General features: G+C 35.1%; 2 protein-coding genes across 2 annotated transcripts; both read left to right on the top strand.

Moving 5' to 3' along the window:
• The first annotated feature begins 1,693 nt into the window (after positions 1-1,693).
• Positions 1,694-8,215, top strand: LOC114739148 (probable glycerol-3-phosphate dehydrogenase [NAD(+)] 1, cytosolic). The gene is made up of 5 exons (XM_028927202.1): positions 1,694-3,170; positions 5,178-5,399; positions 6,349-6,596; positions 6,956-7,095; positions 7,760-8,215. The coding sequence occupies exons 1-5, from the start codon at positions 2,408-2,410 to the stop codon at positions 7,884-7,886; spliced, it is 1,500 nt and encodes a 499-aa protein (XP_028783035.1). The 5' UTR covers positions 1,694-2,407; the 3' UTR covers positions 7,887-8,215.
• A 1,694-nt stretch (positions 8,216-9,909) lies between these two features.
• Positions 9,910-18,603, top strand: LOC114739144 (putative calcium-transporting ATPase 11, plasma membrane-type). Its single transcript, XM_028927195.1, has 7 exons — positions 9,910-10,083; positions 14,025-14,079; positions 14,215-16,157; positions 16,247-16,405; positions 16,959-17,130; positions 17,225-17,523; positions 18,292-18,603. The coding sequence occupies exons 1-7, from the start codon at positions 9,910-9,912 to the stop codon at positions 18,601-18,603; spliced, it is 3,114 nt and encodes a 1,037-aa protein (XP_028783028.1).
• The last annotated feature ends 3,583 nt before the right edge of the window (positions 18,604-22,186 follow it).

Here is a 22,186-nt window from a genome sequence, read left to right on the forward strand (position 1 = left end):
TGAATTTTTCAAACTTAACTTTCAAGAAAGAATTAAAGAGAATGTTAATGTTTTATTATTATTTTATTTCTTCTCAGTTATTTTATTTACATTTAATATTTAATATTTTTGTGAAACCCGAATAAAATTAGGGTGGTCACAGACACGTCAATTCTATCCATTTGAATCTCCAATTTTGCTGCGAAGAAAGCAGGGACACATTCCCCACACATCTATTGTCACATATAGGGAAGCGCCAACATCAATAAGGGCAACAAAACAACCCCCTGAAACTCTGACCAACACCACCAAAGCTATCCCAAACCCAATCCAAAGCCACTGCATTTATTAGGATCAACCAGGACCAATTAGCTTAAGAAATACTTTCAAATCTACGATCATCCACCCACCCCTTCAGTGCCGACAATCTCGAAGTTGTTGATCTCTCTGGCCTTCAAGTTTCATTCCTCCACATTACTAATCAATACATTCTTCCTCATTACCCTTAGCCGGACAACCTCCTTTTCAATCTGTGTCGGAATCCCAAGCATTTTGACATAAAACCACTCGCTATGAGGAAACTGAAACTCCAACCTTGTAATTCTATTCTAAACAATGCAATGTACTTGTTTAAGATTTTATAAGCATTAAAGTATAATCTCTCGTGCCTTGCATGGGTATAGTAAAAGCTTGTCCTAATAAAATAGGGCAAATCTGGCTCCTCTAGGCTACAAAATGTAAGATATACAAATTCTTGCCTTGATTGTGTCTCTCATTTATCTCAGGCATAACTTCTTGTTTCGGCATTATGTTTTGTTTCTTAAAAGTAGATACTTTAGGATTCAAATGTTAACCTAGGTGGATTATACACATTACTAGCAGGACATGGAATATAATCAACATTTAGTAACATTAGCATTAGCATTTTTCTCTTATACTAAATGTAAGAGATATTTTTACCAACAAAATTAATTAAATTAATTATTTATAATAAAATGAATATAGGTTTATCTAAAATACTCATTTAAATCATTTTTATTAGAAAAATTCTTTCTTGATAAAAAAAATTTCTTAACATATAGAGGGAAAAATTGTAAATTTAGATAACAAAATGAATCAAAATTTTATATTTATCTCCAAAATAATTACGCCTCTCCATTAATTATTAAATGAAGGGACAAGTATAGTCATTGTTAATTACTTTGTACCACAAGAATATGCAATGAACTTTGAATCAAATATTCTTATCACCTCAAGGACATATCACCAGATTAAGACAATACTATGGAGATTCAAAGTTCCAACTCCAACCTAGTCATGCTCCCTCAGAGTTGTGTCATGAATGATATTCAAGTTGAAAGTTTTAATATTTCTAAATTGGAACTTTTAGTACACTTAAGATTGTACTACTTTCTTGTTTAATTTTTATTATGATTTTATATATAAGATTTTAATCTATTTTTTCTCTTATATTTATTTATTTTTTTAAAGTAGTCTTTCTAATAATAATAGTAAAGATATTTTAGAAAAAAATAACACTTATTTATTATAAATAATTAATTTAATTTTTTTTAATCTATTTAAATTAGGATTGGAAGGGTTAGTAATTAACAAATTGTAATTTCCAGAAATTCAGATTATTCATTGTTCCCCGTTTTTATCCAGCAAATCCGCAATGGCCTTGACATTTGAGATTTGACATGGATGATGATAATCATGAAAGTAATGACGTCAGCAACCGGTGACGGCGCTTGAGCAAGGCGACACGGAGGTACAGCCTACAGAGCAATCATCACTGGGCGTGGCCCTCCGAGGGTGACGACAGACGAACGAGCTTTCTACGAAAGCGTTTTCAAACCCTGCGTTGCTTTCTCTTTTATCTTACACGCATTTGCCAGCAATATTTAAATCCCTACTTTTCACCCCCCATTTGGGAAAAGCTGGTTTCTCTTCGCTGGAAATTTGCAGTGATTGGTTTCTTATATGGGGAATTTTTCAGTGAATGGATCCCTGCTTGGAAATGCGTGAAACAGAAGGAAGCTTCCTATGCGGCTGAAAAGTTCAACTTGCCGCGTTGGATGATCCGCCGACATACATTGTTTGTTCCGCCAATCATTCTTTTTTGACTGTTTTGTTGGGTTTAGATCACCGAACTTGTGGATTTGAGTTTAGTGGTTTTGTTTTTTGGGCTTTTGTTTCTGCATGTTGGTAGACCTTATAACCATTAAGAAATCCAATTGGAATTGTTGAAAATTCCTGAAACTGATTCTTCGTATCTTATTCTGTATTTTCTTTGTGATGCAATTGAAAGGGGTTGTTTGTTTTAGTTGGAACACAGAAGACCTACCCCCAGTGCGATATCATTCTGGTGTTCAAGAGATTTATGGATGCTTTCGTGTGAAATTGGTATAAAAACGCTACGGCTTGGATGATAATTACCGATAAGATTCCAGTGTATTCTAGATTGTTAGCTAATATCTCTCAGCATTTTTCATCTAAACGTTGGGCGTTTAGAGTGTCGTTTGGAACGATGGTTGGAAGCACCGGAGATATGAACCAAAATGTATATCCCAATGGTTCTGTTAAAAATGGAAAGGGGGGTTTGGAAGAGAAGGTCGATGAGCTTCGTCGGCTTATGTGCAAAGTGGAGGGTGATCCCTTGAGAATTGTAGGAGTTGGAGCTGGTGCTTGGGGTAGTGTATTTACTGCTATGTTGCAGGAGGCTTACGGGAGTTTAAGAGAAAAGGTTCACATACGGATATGGAGAAGACCCGGGAGAACTGTTGACAGAGCCACAGCTGAGCATTTGTTTGAGGTGATTAATTCAAGGGAGGATGTCTTGAGGAGGCTAATTAGGCGGTGTGCATATCTGAAATATGTTGAGGCAAGATTAGGTGATCGAACACTTCATGCAGATGAGATTCTGAAAGATGGGTTTTGTTTGAATATGATTGATACCCCTCTATGTCCTCTGAAGGTTGTGACAAACTTGCAGGAGGCTGTGTGGGATGCTGATATTGTGATTAATGGTTTACCATCGACAGAAACCCGTGAGGTATTTGAAGAAATTAGTAAATATTGGAAAGAGAGGATCTCAGCTCCGGTCATCATTTCCTTGGCAAAAGGTGTAGAGGCTGAATTGGGTCTTGAGCCACGAATCATAACTCCCACTCTCATGATTAATCGAGCAAGTAAGTTTCATGAACATTCATTTCAGCATGCACTTGGGGTAAGGGTATATGTTCATAGAGTGATCTGCCCTCTAAGGTTTCCGCTTATGCTGTATTCCCTCCGTTCCTTATTATAGGAGACATTTGATGCTTATGGCATGTTCCTATATATAAGAGACACTTAAAAGTTGTCTCTACTTTTTTGTGTTGATTTCCTATTTTATCCATATTTATTGTCTCCAACTCACACTCTCTCTCCCTCCCACTTCTCTTTCTTTCAATAATTTAATTGTTCTCTCTCATGCTCTCTCTCCTTATTAATGAGGGCATTTTTGGAAAAAAATTATATTTTTCACACATTGATTGTTCTTAACTAATTTTAACTGCTTTTTTGATCAACGTAATTCGGTTATTCGTCTCTTATAATAAGGAACGGAGGGAGTATTTATTTTCTCCGGTGCCTTTGAATGCATCTTTGCTGCTAAGTTGGCCCTCTACCAGTGTCATTTTGTGACCTTTTTTATGGCTTCTCTCTCTCGTGCGCGCGCGCATGTGTTACTATAATATATTACCAAAACCACAAAAGCTATGCCTGTTAATGGGGACGTGACTAACTATTATCATCCCTTATATGATGACAATTTTCTGTAATTTTTCTGTGCCTGAGGGTACACAGCTAAGACATGTTATTGAAAACAAATCATTGAAAAGGTTCTCATTAAGAATTCAACTAGTGATAACCTCATATCATGACCAATTAGGCCTAAATCATAGTTGATAGGACATGGTTTAACCATGTTCATTATCGGCCTTCTTTAAGTTGTTTGAGAACAACTTTTGCTGCTGCTGCTGTAGGTTTCTTCTTCATTGCAAACAACCTGAATTTTCATTTCATTTATGAAGTAGGAGCCTCCAGACCTGTTGCAGTCCCTACACTCATTAAATGGTTTTGGTTTATTTTTTTCATTCCTTTTTATCTTCCTCATTTGGCAATGAATTTTCCTCGACAAAGTCGGAAAATTGCTGGTCACATCCCATTTACTGGAAAGCTGGACTTTACTAGTAGCTGGGTTGATTGGAATGGTGTTCCGATGAGCATGATAAAAATATCCAAATGAAAATAGTAGACTAAATTCCGGTAAACTTTCCTTTTGCTGGTGGGTGCCAACTTGGAAGGATTTGAAATCCTACAATCGCTTGTGGTAAAATCTCATCTCTCCATCCATTAGTAATTTTGATTGTACAAGCTAGATGATGAATACTTTTAGCTCGATGTCTTTTCCTCTTCTTGCCTCTTTTTGTCCCAGGGAAAAAAATCTCTCCATTTGCTCACAAGAGACAGTTCCTCATGATTATTCGCTGAAATTTAAGATCCTGATGGCATCTGTTTCTGTGTGTTTGAGTGTACAAGCTTTTCTGAAGCATGCTTATCTTTGGCGTACTTTGATGCTGTGCTTTAGTTCCTTGAAACATAATTCTAGTATATCCTAGAGATTGAAATGATTGTTCAAGCTTAATTTAGCTGTCAAAATACAGTATGGGGCTATCTTTGGCATACTTATTTGCCATGTTGCTTTGCTTTATAGAACTTCTGCTAGTTTATATCTATTTTAATTCTTTTATGGACTAATTGGCCTATTTTTTAATATGGAGCATTAATGCAATGTGTGAATGTCGAGGTAATGATAAAATAGGGAAGAACTTGGTATGTGTGAATATCTTAGTTTAATAATCAGAAGCACGCCAAGTGTGTAATATTTATTGCTGATGCCATATATATGACTTCTGTTTCACATTTGTTTTAATTTGTTTGGCATCAGTACAAGCTCATACTATCGAATCTTACATTAATAATTTAGTTTTTTTTTTTCAGGAAAAGAAAACAAAAGCATAAACATAAATGAAGTTCTCCCCATTTGAGTGCATGAATCATGATGTACTTTCCTATCGCAAGATAATGGCATACATGCCCTCACGCTATATGTTTAAGTTTCCATTCCCTTCACTGACGGACATCATGCTTTGCAGCTGGAGTTCCCATGGAGAACATTCTTTATCTCGGAGGACCTAACATTGCTTCAGAGATTTACAATAAGGAATATGCAAATGCTCGGATATGTGGAGCAGAAAAATGGCGGAAGCCATTGGCAAAGTTTTTGAGGCAGCCCCACTTTGTTGTGTGGGATAATGGTGATCTTGTTACTCATGAAGTTATGGGTGGACTGAAGAATGTCTATGCTATTGGAGCTGGTAAAGTTTAGATTATTTTCTTAGTTGCATTATTCAGAAACTACGTGAGAGAAGCCAGTCAATGCATATTTGTTGAAGCATGGCATAGATAATAGCCATTCTAGATCTTTGCCATGCTGTTGCTCTTGGTGTTTTCTGGATTGAAATTGTCATTATTTTGTTCTAGTGAAAAGAGATGTGGGAATCTTGCCATTAAAAAAACAGAAAAAAAGGAATAATAAAAGAAATTGAAAGAAGGGAGAGAGAAATGGGGAATGAAATGCAAGTCATCAAGTATCCTTAACATCCCTACCGACTATGAATCATGAGCACGCATGTTTTCTGGCACATCAGTCGCTGGCTCTGTCACAATGCACTACTGATGCATGTCTAACACACGTGCAATTGTAAGAATAAAAGTAATACTATACAAGTAGCTACTAGTCAATTGTAATGACATCTCTTTCTCTCTCTCCTTCATAGAATTTATATGTATTATGCATCTGGGACGTGACTTTTTCAACACAAGCTCTATCTCTTTATTAGTTATAAACTAACGATGTAATCTTAATACCTACTGTTAGAAATTGGCTACACTATAATAGTTGTGTTGATTAGAACTGAGAAAATCTAGTTATGTACATATTGATCTATAAAGATCTCAAGACTAGTGGGAAATCGATTTTTCATTTAGAAACATACAGAAGGTGTTACTCTGTTTCTCTAATTGAAGTTCCTGAAAGAAATCCTTTTTTTGTTAGATAATTGTTGTCCTGTAATTAAGATTACATATATAACCATTTGGCACCATATGACATTGTCTCATTGTCAGTTGATTGGTCAATATGTGCTTTTCACATTGGAGATTGTTCTGTATGTTGTCTTTGGATGGTACACCGCAAAAATGCTTTCTTTTTTAAAAAATAATTTTAAATTTTGTAATATATGTGCATAAATTTCAATGAGACAGGAATGGTAGCTGCTTTAACAAAGGAAAGTGCCACCAGCAAATCAGTGTACTTTGCTCACTGCACATCAGAGATGATTTTTATCACTCACCTACTAGCTGAAGAACCAGAGAGACTTGCAGGACCTCTGTTGGCCGATACATATGTAACCTTGTTGAAAGGTCGTAATGCTTGGTATGGACAAAAGCTGGCCGAAGGGGAATTGAGCCTTGAAATGGGTGATAGCATCAAGGGCAAGGGGATGATTCAGGTACAAATTTCTTTGTTTCTATTTTTCTTATTGATATGCATCTTTAGTCTGATTAGAAAGAATCAAAGAAACTGGAATTCTGTAGGTGGTACTGGGTCTGTGGAATTGTTTTCTCAAACACTTACGAAATATATTTACATAATGAGTGAGCACATTAAAAAAAGAAAATTTTAAATTTCATGTGAATTACATTCTACCCCATTTGCTTTAGTTCAAAATCAATTTATCTCCCTTTGGTTTAAAGGGTTGCTCGTTGAATTACCACTTAACCCTCCTACATAAGGTGCTCACATGTAAAAACCATCTTAAGGTTCTACTGTTGCAGCTTGTAAATAATGATTCCGCTTTTCATGTTGTAGGGAGTATCTGCAGTTAAAGCATTTTATGAGCTACTTAGTCAGTCCAGCTTAAATGTCCTAAATCCTGAAGAAAATAAGCATGTTGCTCCAGTGGAGCTTTGCCCCATCTTGAAGATGTTACATAAAATACTCATAATAAGGTAATAAACTTTGCTACCCGCCCTCTTACTTTTTCTTCTTTTAAACCTGAAAATAAAAAATGATGGATCATGGGATTCGGCTTGCTGTGATTTAGAGTTGCTTGGCATGGATATGCTTAGTTCCCCCCCCCCCCTCTTTCTTTCTTTCTTTCTTTTGGACTGAGGATATGCTTAGTTTAACATAGCAGAACGAGGCGAGGGCCGAGCATTTGGTGGGTTGTGGGCTTAAAAATTCAAGCTCATCATCTTATTAGATTTATACGCTTTCGGCCAAACGCAAGCTTGGGCTGACCCGAAAAGTTTTCTCACTCCCTCAATTTGGCATTATAGTCTTTATTTATTCTCATTCTTTTTATTTTCTCTTTGTTACATCTATTTTTTTACTTTCAAAATTTATTAAGTTCAACTTTTTCTCTAATAAATCAAAGCAAACATGTTGAATTCTCCTCACTTAAGGTAGGCTTTGGCCCAATGCTTAAGGCTGTTGGGTTCTAGCAGAAGCCTGGCCTAGTCCAAGAAATATACGTATACAAACGCTCCATGGATCTTTTGGCTGGAGTTAACACACAAGCCCCGCACATGGAAAGCTGTAATTTTATTTAATTATCCCTATTGTAGAATGGAACTGCCGTTTTCTGTGGTTTTGCTGACTTTGAATCTTCAGGGAATCTCCCCCACAGGCCATTCTTGAAGCATTAAGAGATGAGACCATGAATGATCCACGTGACCGGATCCAGATTGCTCAAAGCCATGTCTTTTACAGGCCCTCTCTCCTTGGTCAACAGCCTTGAATCATAATCTCGTGTGAGTTTTGTATGGCATGTAGTTTTGACATATTTTCCTAGTTGTGCAAATGTTAAAATGTGTGTTCTTCCAAGCACGAACCCTTCCTGCAGTGTTTGAGGTAATCGGAAGTGATGGAGAAATTTCCTATATAAATATACAAGCAACTATTCTGGTTATGGTCACTAGGACTGAGAAATTTCTGAGACTAGTTGTAGAATGCTACAGTGATTTTTTTATTTGATATCTCTTGATCCGTTTTAGTGCCCTTTGGATTAGCTTAAAAAGGGCACCTAAGTGTTGCACGAAATAAATATTTGAGAAAAGTTTTGTTTCGCGAAATGCCTCCAGTCAAAATTATTGACTGATGATAGAATCTGTGCATGAAACCTTGTACAACAAGCAACATGTACAAGTTTGTTTTGGGAATAGATGCCATTCATATTTGACATGATGAAATTCGGGGAAGAAAATGAAAATTTTCTTTTGAAAGTGATGTTGTATCATTACTTATAATGTGAAAATAAATGATTTCATTTGTAATTTTAAAACTTTAATGAATTATTTGTAAGTGGGTCAAAATTAAACAGAATAGAATTGGTTCGACTCATGTTTCCGTGGTTTACTGGGCGCCCATTATCAGCGTTCTGTCCCAGGTCATATTCATCCCTTTCTCAGGTCAGCATGTTATTTGCCAGTTCAGATGAATATAAGCAACCTCGCAACACATCATAAATAAGGACTGACACTTAAATATTTCCCCCCGAAATAATATATATTTTGACTAATTAAAAAGAATTCTGGTGATTGAACCTAAATTGAAATAAATATACTAAAAAAGACTAATTATTTTTTTTCCTTCAGAAGAAAGAGAGATTATCATGACTTCTGCAGAATAACTAAATATTTGACAAAACTTAACCGTCATATAATAGTAAGTCATAACCGAGAAAAGCCCATAATATCACAACAATTTCAAATAGTGGAGAATTTAAATTTAATATACATTTAATATAACGATTTTAATAAACCATATTATTAATTAGACTCATTTCTCAAACTTCACAGTACGTCATAATATCACGGTAATTATAAACAAAGTAATACAATAAGAAGATAGAGACCACCAGGAGTTGGGTCTAACAGAAAGGGCTAGTCTCTCATAATGTAATGAACTAAGGTTTGAATTTCTGCTAGAAGAGGTATCTATATTTAATACCCGACAGTACCTCGAATGAGATTACTTTTAATAAGAAGATACATGTGCTTAACCAAAGAAAAAAAGATAGAGTAGAATGAAACTTGTTAATAATAAATTAATAATAATAATAATAATAATAAATGTTTTGCAAAAAACGAAAATTCCTAGAAATTTACACATAAGAATTTGTCCATTACAATTTACAAGGGGTAGAAATTTCAGAGCCAATTGATTTGCGTGACTGATATTGATCATATAAATATTATACTACTCAGGTTCTTAATATAACACCTTGTTTGACTTTTATTTTTATTCTAAATATAAGATCCCAATCCATTTTGTCTCTCATATTATGCATTTTTTCCAAGATAGTCCTTTTAACAATAGTAGTAGTAGTTTTAATCAATACACTTAGTTAGCAAGGATATTTTAGAAAAGTCAACATCTATTTATTATAATAACTAACTTAACTTCTTTCCTTAATCTTCTCAAATTAATCAATTAGCTCTTATAATTAAGACCAGAGGCAGTATTTAAAAAAACCGGACATTCAAAATAAGTATTTAATTAAAAAAGAAAAGGGAAAAAAAGGGAAGAAGCGAAGAGAGAGCATTGGCTAAACACGCAATGCAGTTAGCACTTGGCCTATAAAGAAGAAGCTAATGGATCTCTTTTGATTCGCGCCAAATCCGGTCATGTTTGAACCTTTCTTTCAAAAACCATTTCTAGTTCCAGTCTGGTATTCTCCAACAGATTCATCGCTTTGAGTTCCCCTCTCACTGGATCCAGGAAGCATAATCTCGCATTCGCATTGAGTGTGCCGCAACAATATGGAGCAGTACCTCCGAGAGAACTTCGACGTGTCGCCCAAGCGGCCCTCGGAGGCCAACCTCCGCCGCTGGAGATCCGCCGTCTCCATCGTCAAGAATCCTCGTCGCCGCTTTCGCATGGTCGCTGACCTCGCTAAGCGCGCCGAGGCTGAGAAGAAGCGCAAGAAACTCCAGGTTTGAGACTACTCTGTTCTCTCTTATCTTTTTTCAGCTCTTGCAGAAACTGTGTTTCCATTTGGATCTTTTTCTTTCTCTTCGTTTTATAGAAACTGATTTATCAACGTGGTTTATGTCTGTTTGGAAATAAAACGAAATAGATTTGGCTTTTTTTTTTGGTCCATGATTTTTTCCCGAATTGAAACGGATTGCTCTGTTCTCGATTACATGCACTGAGTTAGTGATTAGTTTGGATGTTATGATCGGCATTTCCACAATTAGAATGATAAACCTGAAGTGTCTGGTTATGATCTCTGGATGTCTTCGTTATGAGATGAACCTTCCTGTTCATTTTCGAAATTTTCTCGTCAAAGAAATAGAGATGGAAAATTGCTGCGGCTCAGATTGTGCGCTTATTAAACCGCAAGAATAACAGAAGCAAAGTCAAATTGTTAGCGCGATTAGATTGTCATTGGCTTATGCAGTTCACTTTCACACAGTATCCATCGACTTTTCTCGGAATTTTTGCATTTCTGGTAATCCTTGCCACCTGTCATTCTCATCATTTTCCGTAGCATTTAAGATGTGTCAAAGAAAGGGGGGAAAAAACCAAGTAAACCATTTAATTACGACAAAAGAGTACTAGTATTATCCTATATATGGACTTTTCAATGCTAAAGAGGGGTGATTGTTCCTTGAAATTTTTTTTACTGTCCTGCATGAATATATTTCTTCATACGTGTACGTAGAATTGATTTCACATCATAAGCTTTGAATACTCGAGTCCTCGATCCATACTGAAATTTACCAAACCAAATTGAACTTCTGTTTCACAAATGCTCCATCATATGACCATTGCTTCTGTATAATCGCTTTTTCCAAATGTTTCGAAAGTCTTAGGTGACGTATCGCTAGTTTGATGGTGGACAGCTTATTTCCTCTTGTGGCATTTTTTTAATTAGTTAAAGTTGATTAAGCTGTAAAAATACTTTTCAAAAATATTTTTTTGTAAATCGAGACAAACTCCTTCATATATTTATTTCGTATACCGTAAAATCACTTTTAAAATCATGGTTTCGTTTCTATCCAAATATTTCCTAAATCTTACAAGTTTTATTACTTTATTTAAAATGACTTCTAATCCGTTTTACATGTATATATGTGCGTATATTATATTTTTTGTTTTCTTTCCTGGCTCCGAGATGGACCAATATTGGTGAACTCCAGCTATTTCTTAGGTATAAACAGATCTACAGATTAAACGATCTATACATGTATTGTTTCTTGTGTCGCAAGGAAAGTTGATTTCAAGTTTGGACACCCCTGTTGACTTCACAGTATTAACTGCATATGATAGGCATGATAACTAGGGGGAAAAGGGTTCAGGAGTGTAATTATAAGATATAGGTGTAGTCACAACTGAATGATTGTATAGGATTGGTTTTCACTGATATTGCTTTAATCAAATGACTTGTCAGAGTGCCAATGAATTAACTGTGCCAAAAGGTAATAGGGTTTATGATCTCTAATGGATTAAAGTGGTCGCGTCCCTTTTTACCATTGTCTAATTAGTTGGCTAGGCACTTGCCGAGTATTATTGTTAAGTTTACGCACCTATATGTTTTAGGTAGCCCACGTAACTATGATAAAAGGTTTCATCTTTGCATGCTTGAAAGGCAATGGTATATATTCGTGGTGTTTCCCCTTACTCGAGGCCATTCTATTCTTTCATGATTATCCTTTTTTTTTTTTGGGGGGGGGAGTAGTGCTTCTCCGGTTCCCGATCGTGAAGATCAATGTCATTAGCAATGAATTATTATTTTCAATGCTTAGTATACAAGCTAGTTGATTAATTTGAATAGATTAAAAAAATTTATTAAATTAATTATTTGTAATAAATATGCATTATCTTTCTTATAATGTTCTTGCTAATCATGTGTATTAGTAAGAACTATCAGTTGATGAAATATTTAATATATACAACTATAAGGATTATTTTGGAAGAAATAGATAAATATGAGAGACAAAGTGGATTAAAATCTTATACTATTTCCGGTTCTTAATATAAGACATTGTTTGACTTATTTAATCCTAATTATAAGACTTCAATCCACTTTGTCTTTCATATTTATGTATTTTTTTTTCAAGGTAGTCTCTCTAATAATAGTAGCTCTAACCAATAAACTTGATCAGTAAGGATATTTTAAGAAAGACAATACCTATTTATTACAAATAACTAACTTAACTTATTTGCTTAATCTCTTCAAATTAGTCTACTAGCTCTTATAATTAGGACTGAAGGTAGTATGTAGAACCAAATTAAAAGTCAAACTAGCTCTTATATTTAGTTAGAACTAGAGGTAGTATTAGACAAAATAATTCTATTAAGATAATCCTACACCAAATATACGACAGAAGAAAAAAACATTGATGGCGGTCACTAGAGGTGGGAGAAAAATGTTAAAATTTTGATTTTAACAAATTAAAAAATTATTTGATAAAAAATACTCAAAACAATAATTATGTACTAAATATTTTTTTAATGTAACTAAATTATAAATAATAATTTAATAATTTATTGAAGAACAATTCTTGTATTAAAATAGGTCATGAATTAAATAAAAAATGAGAATAAATTGAATGCGATTAAATAATTATACGATAATCATTACCTATTATCCTAAATTTAATAAAATTCGGTATAAAATCCATATGACAAAATAAACACTACAAAAATATACTCCTCCGGTCCTAATTATAAGACCCAATTGACTTATTTGAGGAGATTAAGGAAGTAAGTTAAGTTGGTTATTTATAATAAATAAGTGTTGTTATTCCTAAAATATCCTTGCTAATTAAGTATATTGGCTAAAACTATCATTATTAGAAGGATTATCTTGGAAAGAAATACATAAATATAAGAGAGAAAATGGATTGGGTCTTATAATTAGGACCAAATAAAAAGTCAAATTGGGTCTTATAATAAGGACCGGAGGAGTAGCTTTTAACTCTATCCAGCCTTTCTCTGGTGTTTGGATAGAAACCAAACCATGGTTTCAAAAGTGCTTTTACGGATTACGAAGTAAATATGTGGAGGAGGTTACCTCGTTTTGCGGAAAAGTGATTCTGAAACCTAGGTTTTGGTTTTACCAAACACCCCCTTAGTTTCTCTGGGGGGCTTTGGGCCTCATTCTCTGACCTATTTTTGTAGCTGTCCCCACCCAAAATTCTGCCTTTCATTTTTTTAATTAAAAGACAATTTCATTCAAACTAAATAAAAAGATTACACATAAAAGGCCGGCTAAGTTGAGCAAACTCAAATAAACTAAAACAAAAGGTTGGCCCATTACTAAAACAAGGAAATGACATATTATAAATGAAACCAAAAAACAACAAACAAACAAACCAACAAACACAACGGTTAGCATTTCGAACGCCAGCAAAAGCTTGAATCCCATCTCGAACCAACAGTAACGCCACCAAATCCAATACTGCTTGAAGTCCCAAAGCGCAGGAGTAGATACTACTCGGCAATATCTATAAAACAAGAGACATAGAAAGACACCATCACGGATCACCAATTCATACTGGTGCCCCACAATGTCAATAGCTTTTAAGCTATTAAATAAGGTCTCAACACCATCTTGCTTAGACGACGAAGTGAGCTTCCAAGCCACACACACAGCATGTGCCGAAAATTTTGATGGAGTAAAGTTGGGGAGGAAAGTTGACTAGCGAGGCGATAAAGGCCTTGAAACTCTCAGAAGAAAGACAAATTAGCCACTGAGAAAGGATCCCAAAAACAAATTAGCCTTGCCTCTGTAGGATTCCCTTACCCATTCTCGAATGCATTGCCTGCGTGGGATTTCCATTCTCCCCGTGCCTACTTTTCTTAAAGTTGCATGAAAATCCTTACAATCTGCCGCTACTACATGGCTAATGGCGTCTATCTTGAACAGGAAAAAGTACGAGTAGCTCTCTATGTGCAAAAAGCAGCATTGCAGTTTATTGACGGTATTTTACATTTAATTCCGAGTAGATTCAGTTATTTCTTGTTTGTTTTAATTTGACAATTATAGTCATTTGTATCAGTCTTATTTTAAATACACAAATATAAAGAATTTAACTTCTTTTCTTCTTCTCTCACAGCTGGGCAGCGTGGTTCTTCCATGCTCTCCCGGGAGGTCAAGGAATCGGGTTTTGCTATTGAACCCGACGACTTAGCAAACATATGCCGATCACATAATAGCAAAGGCTTAGAACATAGTGGAGGAGTAGCAGGATTGGCAAAAGCAGTTAATGTGTCACTGGAAGACGGTGTTCGTTCAAGTGATGTTCCTCATAGACAAAATGTCTTTGGTTCTAACCGCTTTGCTGAGAAGCCCTCAAGAGGATTTTGGATGTTCGTTTGGGATGCAATGCAAGACTTGACTCTCATTATCCTTTTGTTATGTGCTTTTGTTTCAATAGGAGTTGGAATCCCCACTGAAGGTTGGCCAAAAGGTGTGTATGATGGAGTTGGAATCGCACTCTCTATTCTCTTAGTTGTCTTCGTCACATCAGTTAGTGACTATAAACAGTCTTTGCAATTTAAAGATTTGGAAAATGAGAAGAAAAATGTTACCATTCAAGTCATTAGAGATCGGAACAGACAAAAGATTTCAATCTATGAGTTAGTGGTAGGAGATATTGTTCATTTATCAATTGGAGACATAGTTCCTGCAGATGGATTATTCATATCGGGTTACAATTTATTAGTTGATGAATCAAGCTTATCAGGCGAGAGCGAGGCTGTGCATGTCGACCAACGTGCTCCTTTTCTTCTGGCTGGGACCAAAGTACAAGATGGATCTGCTAAGATGTTAGTAACTTCTGTTGGTATGAGGACTGAATGGGGAAGACTGATGGATACTCTGAACGAAGTGGGAGACGATGAGACGCCGTTGCAGGTCAAATTAAATGGGGTTGCGACCATAATTGGAAAGATTGGCTTGGGTTTCGCCCTGATGACATTCTTGGTTCTGACTGGCAGGTTTTTGGTGCGTAAAATAGTTCATAATGAAATCTCTCAATGGTCCTTAAACGACGCATCTGAGCTTCTCAATTTCTTTGCGACTGCTGTAATTATAATAGTTGTGGCAGTTCCAGAGGGGCTTCCTTTGGCAGTGACGCTAAGCCTTGCGTTCGCAATGAAGAAGTTAATGAACGACAAGGCACTTGTCAGGCACCTCTCTGCGTGCGAGACGATGGGCTCAGCTGGTTCTATTTGCACAGACAAAACAGGAACCTTGACCACAAATCACATGGTAGTACATAAAATATGGATTTGCGGACAAACTAAGGAGATGAGAAACAATAGCAGTGAGAATTTGTTAAAGTCATCCATTTCTGAACAAATATTTGACCTCTTTTTGCAGTCAATATTTCAGAATACTGGCTCAGAGGTGGTCAAAGGTGAAAATGGGAAGAATAAGGTTATGGGTACTCCGACAGAGAAGGCATTGTTGGAATTTGGGTTGCTTTCTGGAGGTGAACCTGGGGTTTATAATGAGAAGTACAAGATCTTAAAGATCGAACCATTCAATTCGAACAGAAAAAGAATGTCAGTGCTTGTGGCTCTTCCTGGTACTGCCAATAAGTCTAGAGCATTCTGTAAAGGAGCATCAGAAATAGTTCTGGAAATGTGCGACAAACTTGTGGACACAAATGGCAAAGTCGTTCGCCTGTTCGAAGAACAAAGAAGGAACATCGCAAAAGTTATCAATGATTTTGCTTCTGAAGCTCTAAGAACTCTCTCCATTGCCTTTAAAGATATCGAAGGAAATTCTGGTGGGGATAATATTCCTGAGGAGAACTTTACATTGTTGGCAATTGTTGGGATCAAGGATCCTGTGAGGCCTGGAGTAAAAAAAGCTGTGGAAACTTGCAAAGCAGCTGGTATTTCGGTAAAGATGGTGACTGGTGATAACATCATTACTGCTAAAGCAATAGCTAGAGAATGCGGTATCTTGACAGACGGTATAGCCATCGAAGGACCCGAATTTCGCAAGAAGACCCAGCAAGAAATGGAGGAGATAATACCAAAAATACAGGTTTCGCTACTTTTTCATGGATAACTCTAGTAGTGTTGATTTAGCGATGGGATGGTAAGCTAATAAATAAGTCTGCTTAATTTGAATAGGTTATGGCTCGATCTTTGCCTCTGGACAAGCACACTTTAGTGACCCACTTGAGGACGGACTTCGACGAAGTTGTTGCAGTAACTGGTGATGGGACAAACGATGCTCCAGCTTTGCGTGAGGCGGATATTGGCCTTGCCATGGGCATAGCAGGAACAGAGGTTTGTAAGTCGCAGTCTCTATATTTGCTATTTAACTCATCCCCCTTGTCATCAATTTTTTGTTTATTTTGTGAGTCAATATCCCGTGTGTCCAAGATCCTTTGAAGTACTTGCACCATGAACTCGCCAAAAGTGGGGCCTATTTGTCCCTACTGCACCTATGAAATATTTTAGAGAACCCAAATTATACACGAGAACTTGCTATCTTTTAGAGAACATTGTCCTTGAACGACTGCTTTGGCGTTCAGAAGCCACACTCTCCACCGCACCACTGGTCATCCCAGATCCCCGGTCTGCAAGATTGAATATATTTCGGATAAAGCATCGCCTGACTAAATTTATTAGGCTTTCTCATTTACTTCCTCCGATCTTCGCATGAAGCTAAAATTCTTCTCGTGCACCACCCATATTTTTAGAACATAACTACAACGTCATGCATAATATACAGGTATATGGCAGATGCATATCTCAGTATGGCCGATGAAAATTTGTATTAATTAATCTGCGTGTTTAACGTTAAATTGTTTGCTAAACTTCTTTTCTCGTCCTGCAGGTCGCAAAAGAGAACGCGGATGTCATTGTGATGGATGATAACTTCACAACCATACTGAACGTTGCCAGATGGGGCCGTTCTGTGTACATCAATGTTCAGAAGTTTGTTCAGTTCCAATTAACGGTTAATGTTGTGGCTCTCATCCTCAATTTTGTTTCCGCATGTGTGTCAGGTATTACATCAGCTAACTTGACAGTCTTCTACCATCCCTTTAGTCTCACCCATGCTATCTTTGCTTATTGATTATGCTAGAATTCCATTTTCAGGTTCTGCTCCTCTTACCGCTGTTCAAATGCTTTGGGTGAACATGATCATGGACACTCTTGGTGCTTTGGCTCTGGCCACAGAACCTCCCCATGATGGGCTGATGAAAAGACCACCTGTTGGAAGGAATGCCAATCTCATAACCGGCATCATGTGGAGGAATATAATTGGTCAGAGCCTCTATCAGATAGCCGTCCTTTTGGTTCTCAAATTTCGCGGTGAACAGATTATGAAGCTTAATGGTCCTGATGCAACCTCTGTTCTGAACACCTTCATATTCAACGTCTTCGTATTTTGCCAGGTACCAGTTCTAATATTTAGATCTTCGTTGTAATTTTTTTTTCTTTTGTAAACCACGAATGTGCTTTTCTTAAAAACCACTCGTTAGCGTTGTCTTCTGATTATTCTCATACTATGTTCCTTGCTATATAGAGGCCTTACATTCCTATATGACTTATAAAAGAAACCAACCTAATATACTGTAGATTTTGTTCATTCTATTAATTACTACGGCGGTCGCATATTTTTCAGTAGTGTATTTGCTTGCCGCTGACATGTACCCACTGGGTCTATCATAAGTTCCCTCTCAGTGAACAGAGATAAAAAAAAATTACAGAAAATACGGTTGCGTTTTAACACTTTCAAAGTTGTTTATAAAACTTCAGATGCCCTATCGTCGATAGAAGGATATAATAAAAATTATAGACATTCTGTATAATTGTTTTCGCAAATGTAGTTGCTATATCACGGCTTTTTAAGCTGTAATTGCTTATCTTCATCTGTACATGTAAAAAAAGCAGAAGATTTTTACCACGGTTACTTCATATTTCTGTATGCTTACTTTTCTTCCTCTTCCAACAATTGGACTCTTCCTGTAAATATAGGACTCATTTTATAGTATAATTTACACTACAAAATGGATCTTACATTTAAGATCAGATGAGTGTATTTTTATCCAAGAACCTGCACTAAACACCAAAGGAAACTTTATCTGAAGAAATCCTCATGAGCATTTAAAAACTATAATATCTTCTGTCATGCAATTTTTTCCGTGCTGCAAAATCATCAGGTATTCAACGAGATAAACAGCCGTGACATGGAGAAGATCAATGTTTTCCGAGGCATATTCAGCAGCTGGATCTTCCTGGGAGTTTTGGCCTCAACAATATGTTTCCAAGCCATACTTGTTGAATTTCTGGGTACCTTTGCTCAAACAGTACCACTAAGCTGGGATCTATGGCTAGCCAGTGTCTTAATTGGTTCAGTGAGCTTACCCTTAGCCGCCATTGTCAAATGCATCCCCGTTCCAGTGGCTGGTTTCGTGGACCATCACCATCATCATGATTACGTACCCATCCCGAGTGGCCCAGATATGGCTTGAAACAAAGATTCAACACTTCACAGCAATTTTGGTAAATAATGCACTCCTCCTAATTAGTTCTTCCTCATCATCAACTAATCATCACTTCTTAGTTTGCTTCCACTTTCATATTACATGCGTGTCTAGTTTCGAAAACCACTAAATATCGTGGTTTTGTTGAGACCAAAGCACACGTTTCTATTAAAACTATGACTTTTAAGTGTTTTTTAACACAAAACCAGACACATTTTATTACTTCTCATCTCCTAAGCATGCATATGCAGTGCATGAACATATTTCCAGTCTATATTCTTGGCCTTCTTTCCTTCTACTTGTTTCTTGGGGTCAAAAAAAAAAAAAAGAACAAATTTGCCTCCCTGGTTCTCTTCCATCTGCCATCATTCCAATTCTCATTCTCCTAGGGTGCAGCATCATTCTTTTGAGTCAGAAAAGCATAGGTTTATTTACCTCTTTTTTTTTATATTTGTTTTCCGTTTTTGGATCTATAAAGATTACGTTGTTTTTACTCGTTATAGAAGTAGAACAGAACATATTATCATGATCATGAGCGTGAAATTAGATTTGGTTACGTTTGGACAAGTAACATTGTTTTATTCAATTTTGTAAGATTTTTCTTGAAGATAGTGATAAAAATCCAGTGACATTATTAAGCCTTCAAATATTCATGAAGAAACAAAGCTAGAATCGTTGGCTGGATTTCTAATTGCCTTACATTTTCCATTTTCAAGTGCATTTCCATCAGCAACTAAACAAATCAGTTGGAGGAATTAATGTTATAATTAAATAAATAAATTCATATTATTAAGTTAAAATTTGATAGTAAAATAGAAGCCCCGGGGGGGGGACCAAAATCATCTTTATGAAATCAAAGGAATAAGCTTAAGAAAGAGACGTGCATGTCTTCTGGTATAATAGGAGAGTAATAAGAGACTGAATATAATTGTCAAAACTGCCTTTACATTTTACAATATCAAGAAGATAATTATAATTTTTTTTTATTTATTTTAGGACTATTGTTGATTTCATCCTCTTCCACGGTTGTGTTTCATTGATTTTTGTGAGATTACGTATCAATCTCAGGCGAAAATAAATACAATAGCAGCAGATCTTTTTAATAAGTTTTCTCAAGAACTTGTGAAAAAATACACCCAATAAGTTATACTTCTAAACATCACAGGAAGACTTCTACAAATTTTAATCCCAATTTTGTGGTATGAAGTTTAATTGAGATTTTTATTACAAGTCCTTTTACAATATTCAGGAGCCAAACATAAAATTTACAACTTATTTTATGTGTTTTTTACAAGTTCTCTGGAAAAAAGAACCTATTGATAATTATTCTGTTTACGTGAGACTTGTGTCTATTTTCTTTCTCAATCCTTTGGTTAGAATGGGTATGGTCTAATTTTTTTCTCACTTCTTTATAAACATACTAATCAATAATAAAAATGCCTTCTTTTTAGTACTTAAAAAATGTTGAATTATATATTAAATTAAAAAAAATTCATCATTCTAATCATTCCTGCTCATGGAAGGGGGGGGAAAAAACTTACAACATAAAAAAGCCGGATGCATTTTTTAGGAGTCTAAACCCTATAATGGACTTTGAGAGGACAAAAGGAAAAAAATCACCACGTCCATAATAATACAACCAAATGATTTCTTTGAAATCTTTGTCATAAAAGCATAAAAAAAAAAAAAAAGCATTCCCTTTTCTTTATCTGTTTATAATAATAATATGTGAAAACAAAAGATGCCCTTTTACAAGTCACCCACATTATTCCACTTGAAAAGAACTATCAGATGACATGATGCCACCTTCTATGTTTCTAGAAACCTATTTCAAAACATAAGAAAACCCACCTCACAGGGTTAAAAAAATAGCTATCTTTCCATCTAATTTATGTTAATTAGATTTAAAACTAATGGCTTTTTAAATATATTTTCATAATTTTTTCTGATAAAGTTAATGTTGGAAAAGTATCATATTATTCTTTTTGCTGTGTATTAAAGACAGCTCTCCGAATGTCAAATTAAGCTTGAATTTTGAAGCCAGTATGTTTGAAAAATCAAAAGCACTAAATCAATGTAATAATTGGATTCACATGATTGCAAAAAAAAAAAAATCAAATTTCAATTATTACTTCACAATCTGACTTAAAATAGCTTTATCATAATCCAAAAATCAGATAGAATTACATGGAAAAAGTAAAAGCATAACGTATATTTTCAAAACACTATATACCAAAAATCAAGAGTGTTTCGCTCATGAAAGATGGTAATTCAAACTAATGTCTTTGGCCAAAATCCAGCTCAAGAATTCTACCAAACACATGTACAAAATGCTTCTACTAGGTTTAGACTTGGCTTCTAAATCTCTCTGTACTTTTGTCATCAACTAGAGGATGACACCATGGTCTTTTCAAGCACATTAATGACATTATCAAGAACTTTTTGGTTAGTTTTTTAGTTAGTTTCTTTGTTCGTTTAATACTAACTCTGGTCTTGAATATAAGATTTAATTTATAATTTGAATTAAACTAGAAACCAGACCTTATATTAAAAACTGGAGTTTGTATTAATAATGACTTCATGGAGAGGAAAAAACATGAACAACATGCAGTGTGTATACCCCTTAAACAAGGAATCCAACTTCAACCTTACTTACAGGGGGGAAAAAATTGTTGGGTCAAACATAGGAAAGTATATGCTGAGAGAGCTTCTTGTCATTGAAGATCCAGACCCTAGGGAACCATAGTACTATATACTTCCTTCAATTTTGAATATAAAGCTTTTTAACTAATTTATAAAATATGTATTTGTTGTTTGTAATTAATATGTAGAAAATTTTATAACACTTTCTGAACACACACCTATAATTTAATTATTAAAATTTAATAATGTACAGAAATAAAAAAAATATTTTAATAAATAAGCATAGTATAAGAAAGAAAATTTTAAATAGCATATAAGAGGAAATGTAATATTATATTTAAAACCAAATCAAGACTCACATGTTTTGTTAAACCGCTCATAAGAATCATATTTTGACTTTTATCTCGAGAATATCCAACAATAACTTGTATTGAATGAATAATGGATCTGGATTCTAAAAACAACAATGCTTTTGAATGAATCTTATATTTAAAATTGGAATGAGTACTGAATGGTTAAATAATTATGTATGAAATTTAAATTTTTCATTATTTTTAATTTTATCAAAATACATTATATATGGTTATTTCTCTATTAATTATCTAATATTCTATACTATTAAATCAAGTTCAATTATTGTCAAACCTATTTGAGATAGCCCATCTAACATAATTTTTTATTTACATATTCAAGCCCTAAACTTAAAAGAAATTAAAGGTGTTCCACTTGACCCCCACTCATTAGTTATATGCTCAGTTCCATTGGCGATGAGAAATTAGCATCAATCAATATGTTAAGGGAAATCAACAAGTAAATCATAACACAATAATTTATCCTTCACATCATCTCATGCCATCTTAAGCTCATCCTTCCCTATAAACCAAACCAGGTCTAGTTCATAGACTTGAAGGAGACCCAACTCTCACAG

The sequence above is a fragment of the Neltuma alba genome, unplaced genomic scaffold (genome assembly GCF_004799145.2).
Source record: "Neltuma alba isolate B1F8T4 unplaced genomic scaffold, ASM479914v2 tig00013780_pilon, whole genome shotgun sequence".
Classification (NCBI taxonomy): Eukaryota; Viridiplantae; Streptophyta; class Magnoliopsida; order Fabales; family Fabaceae; genus Neltuma; species Neltuma alba.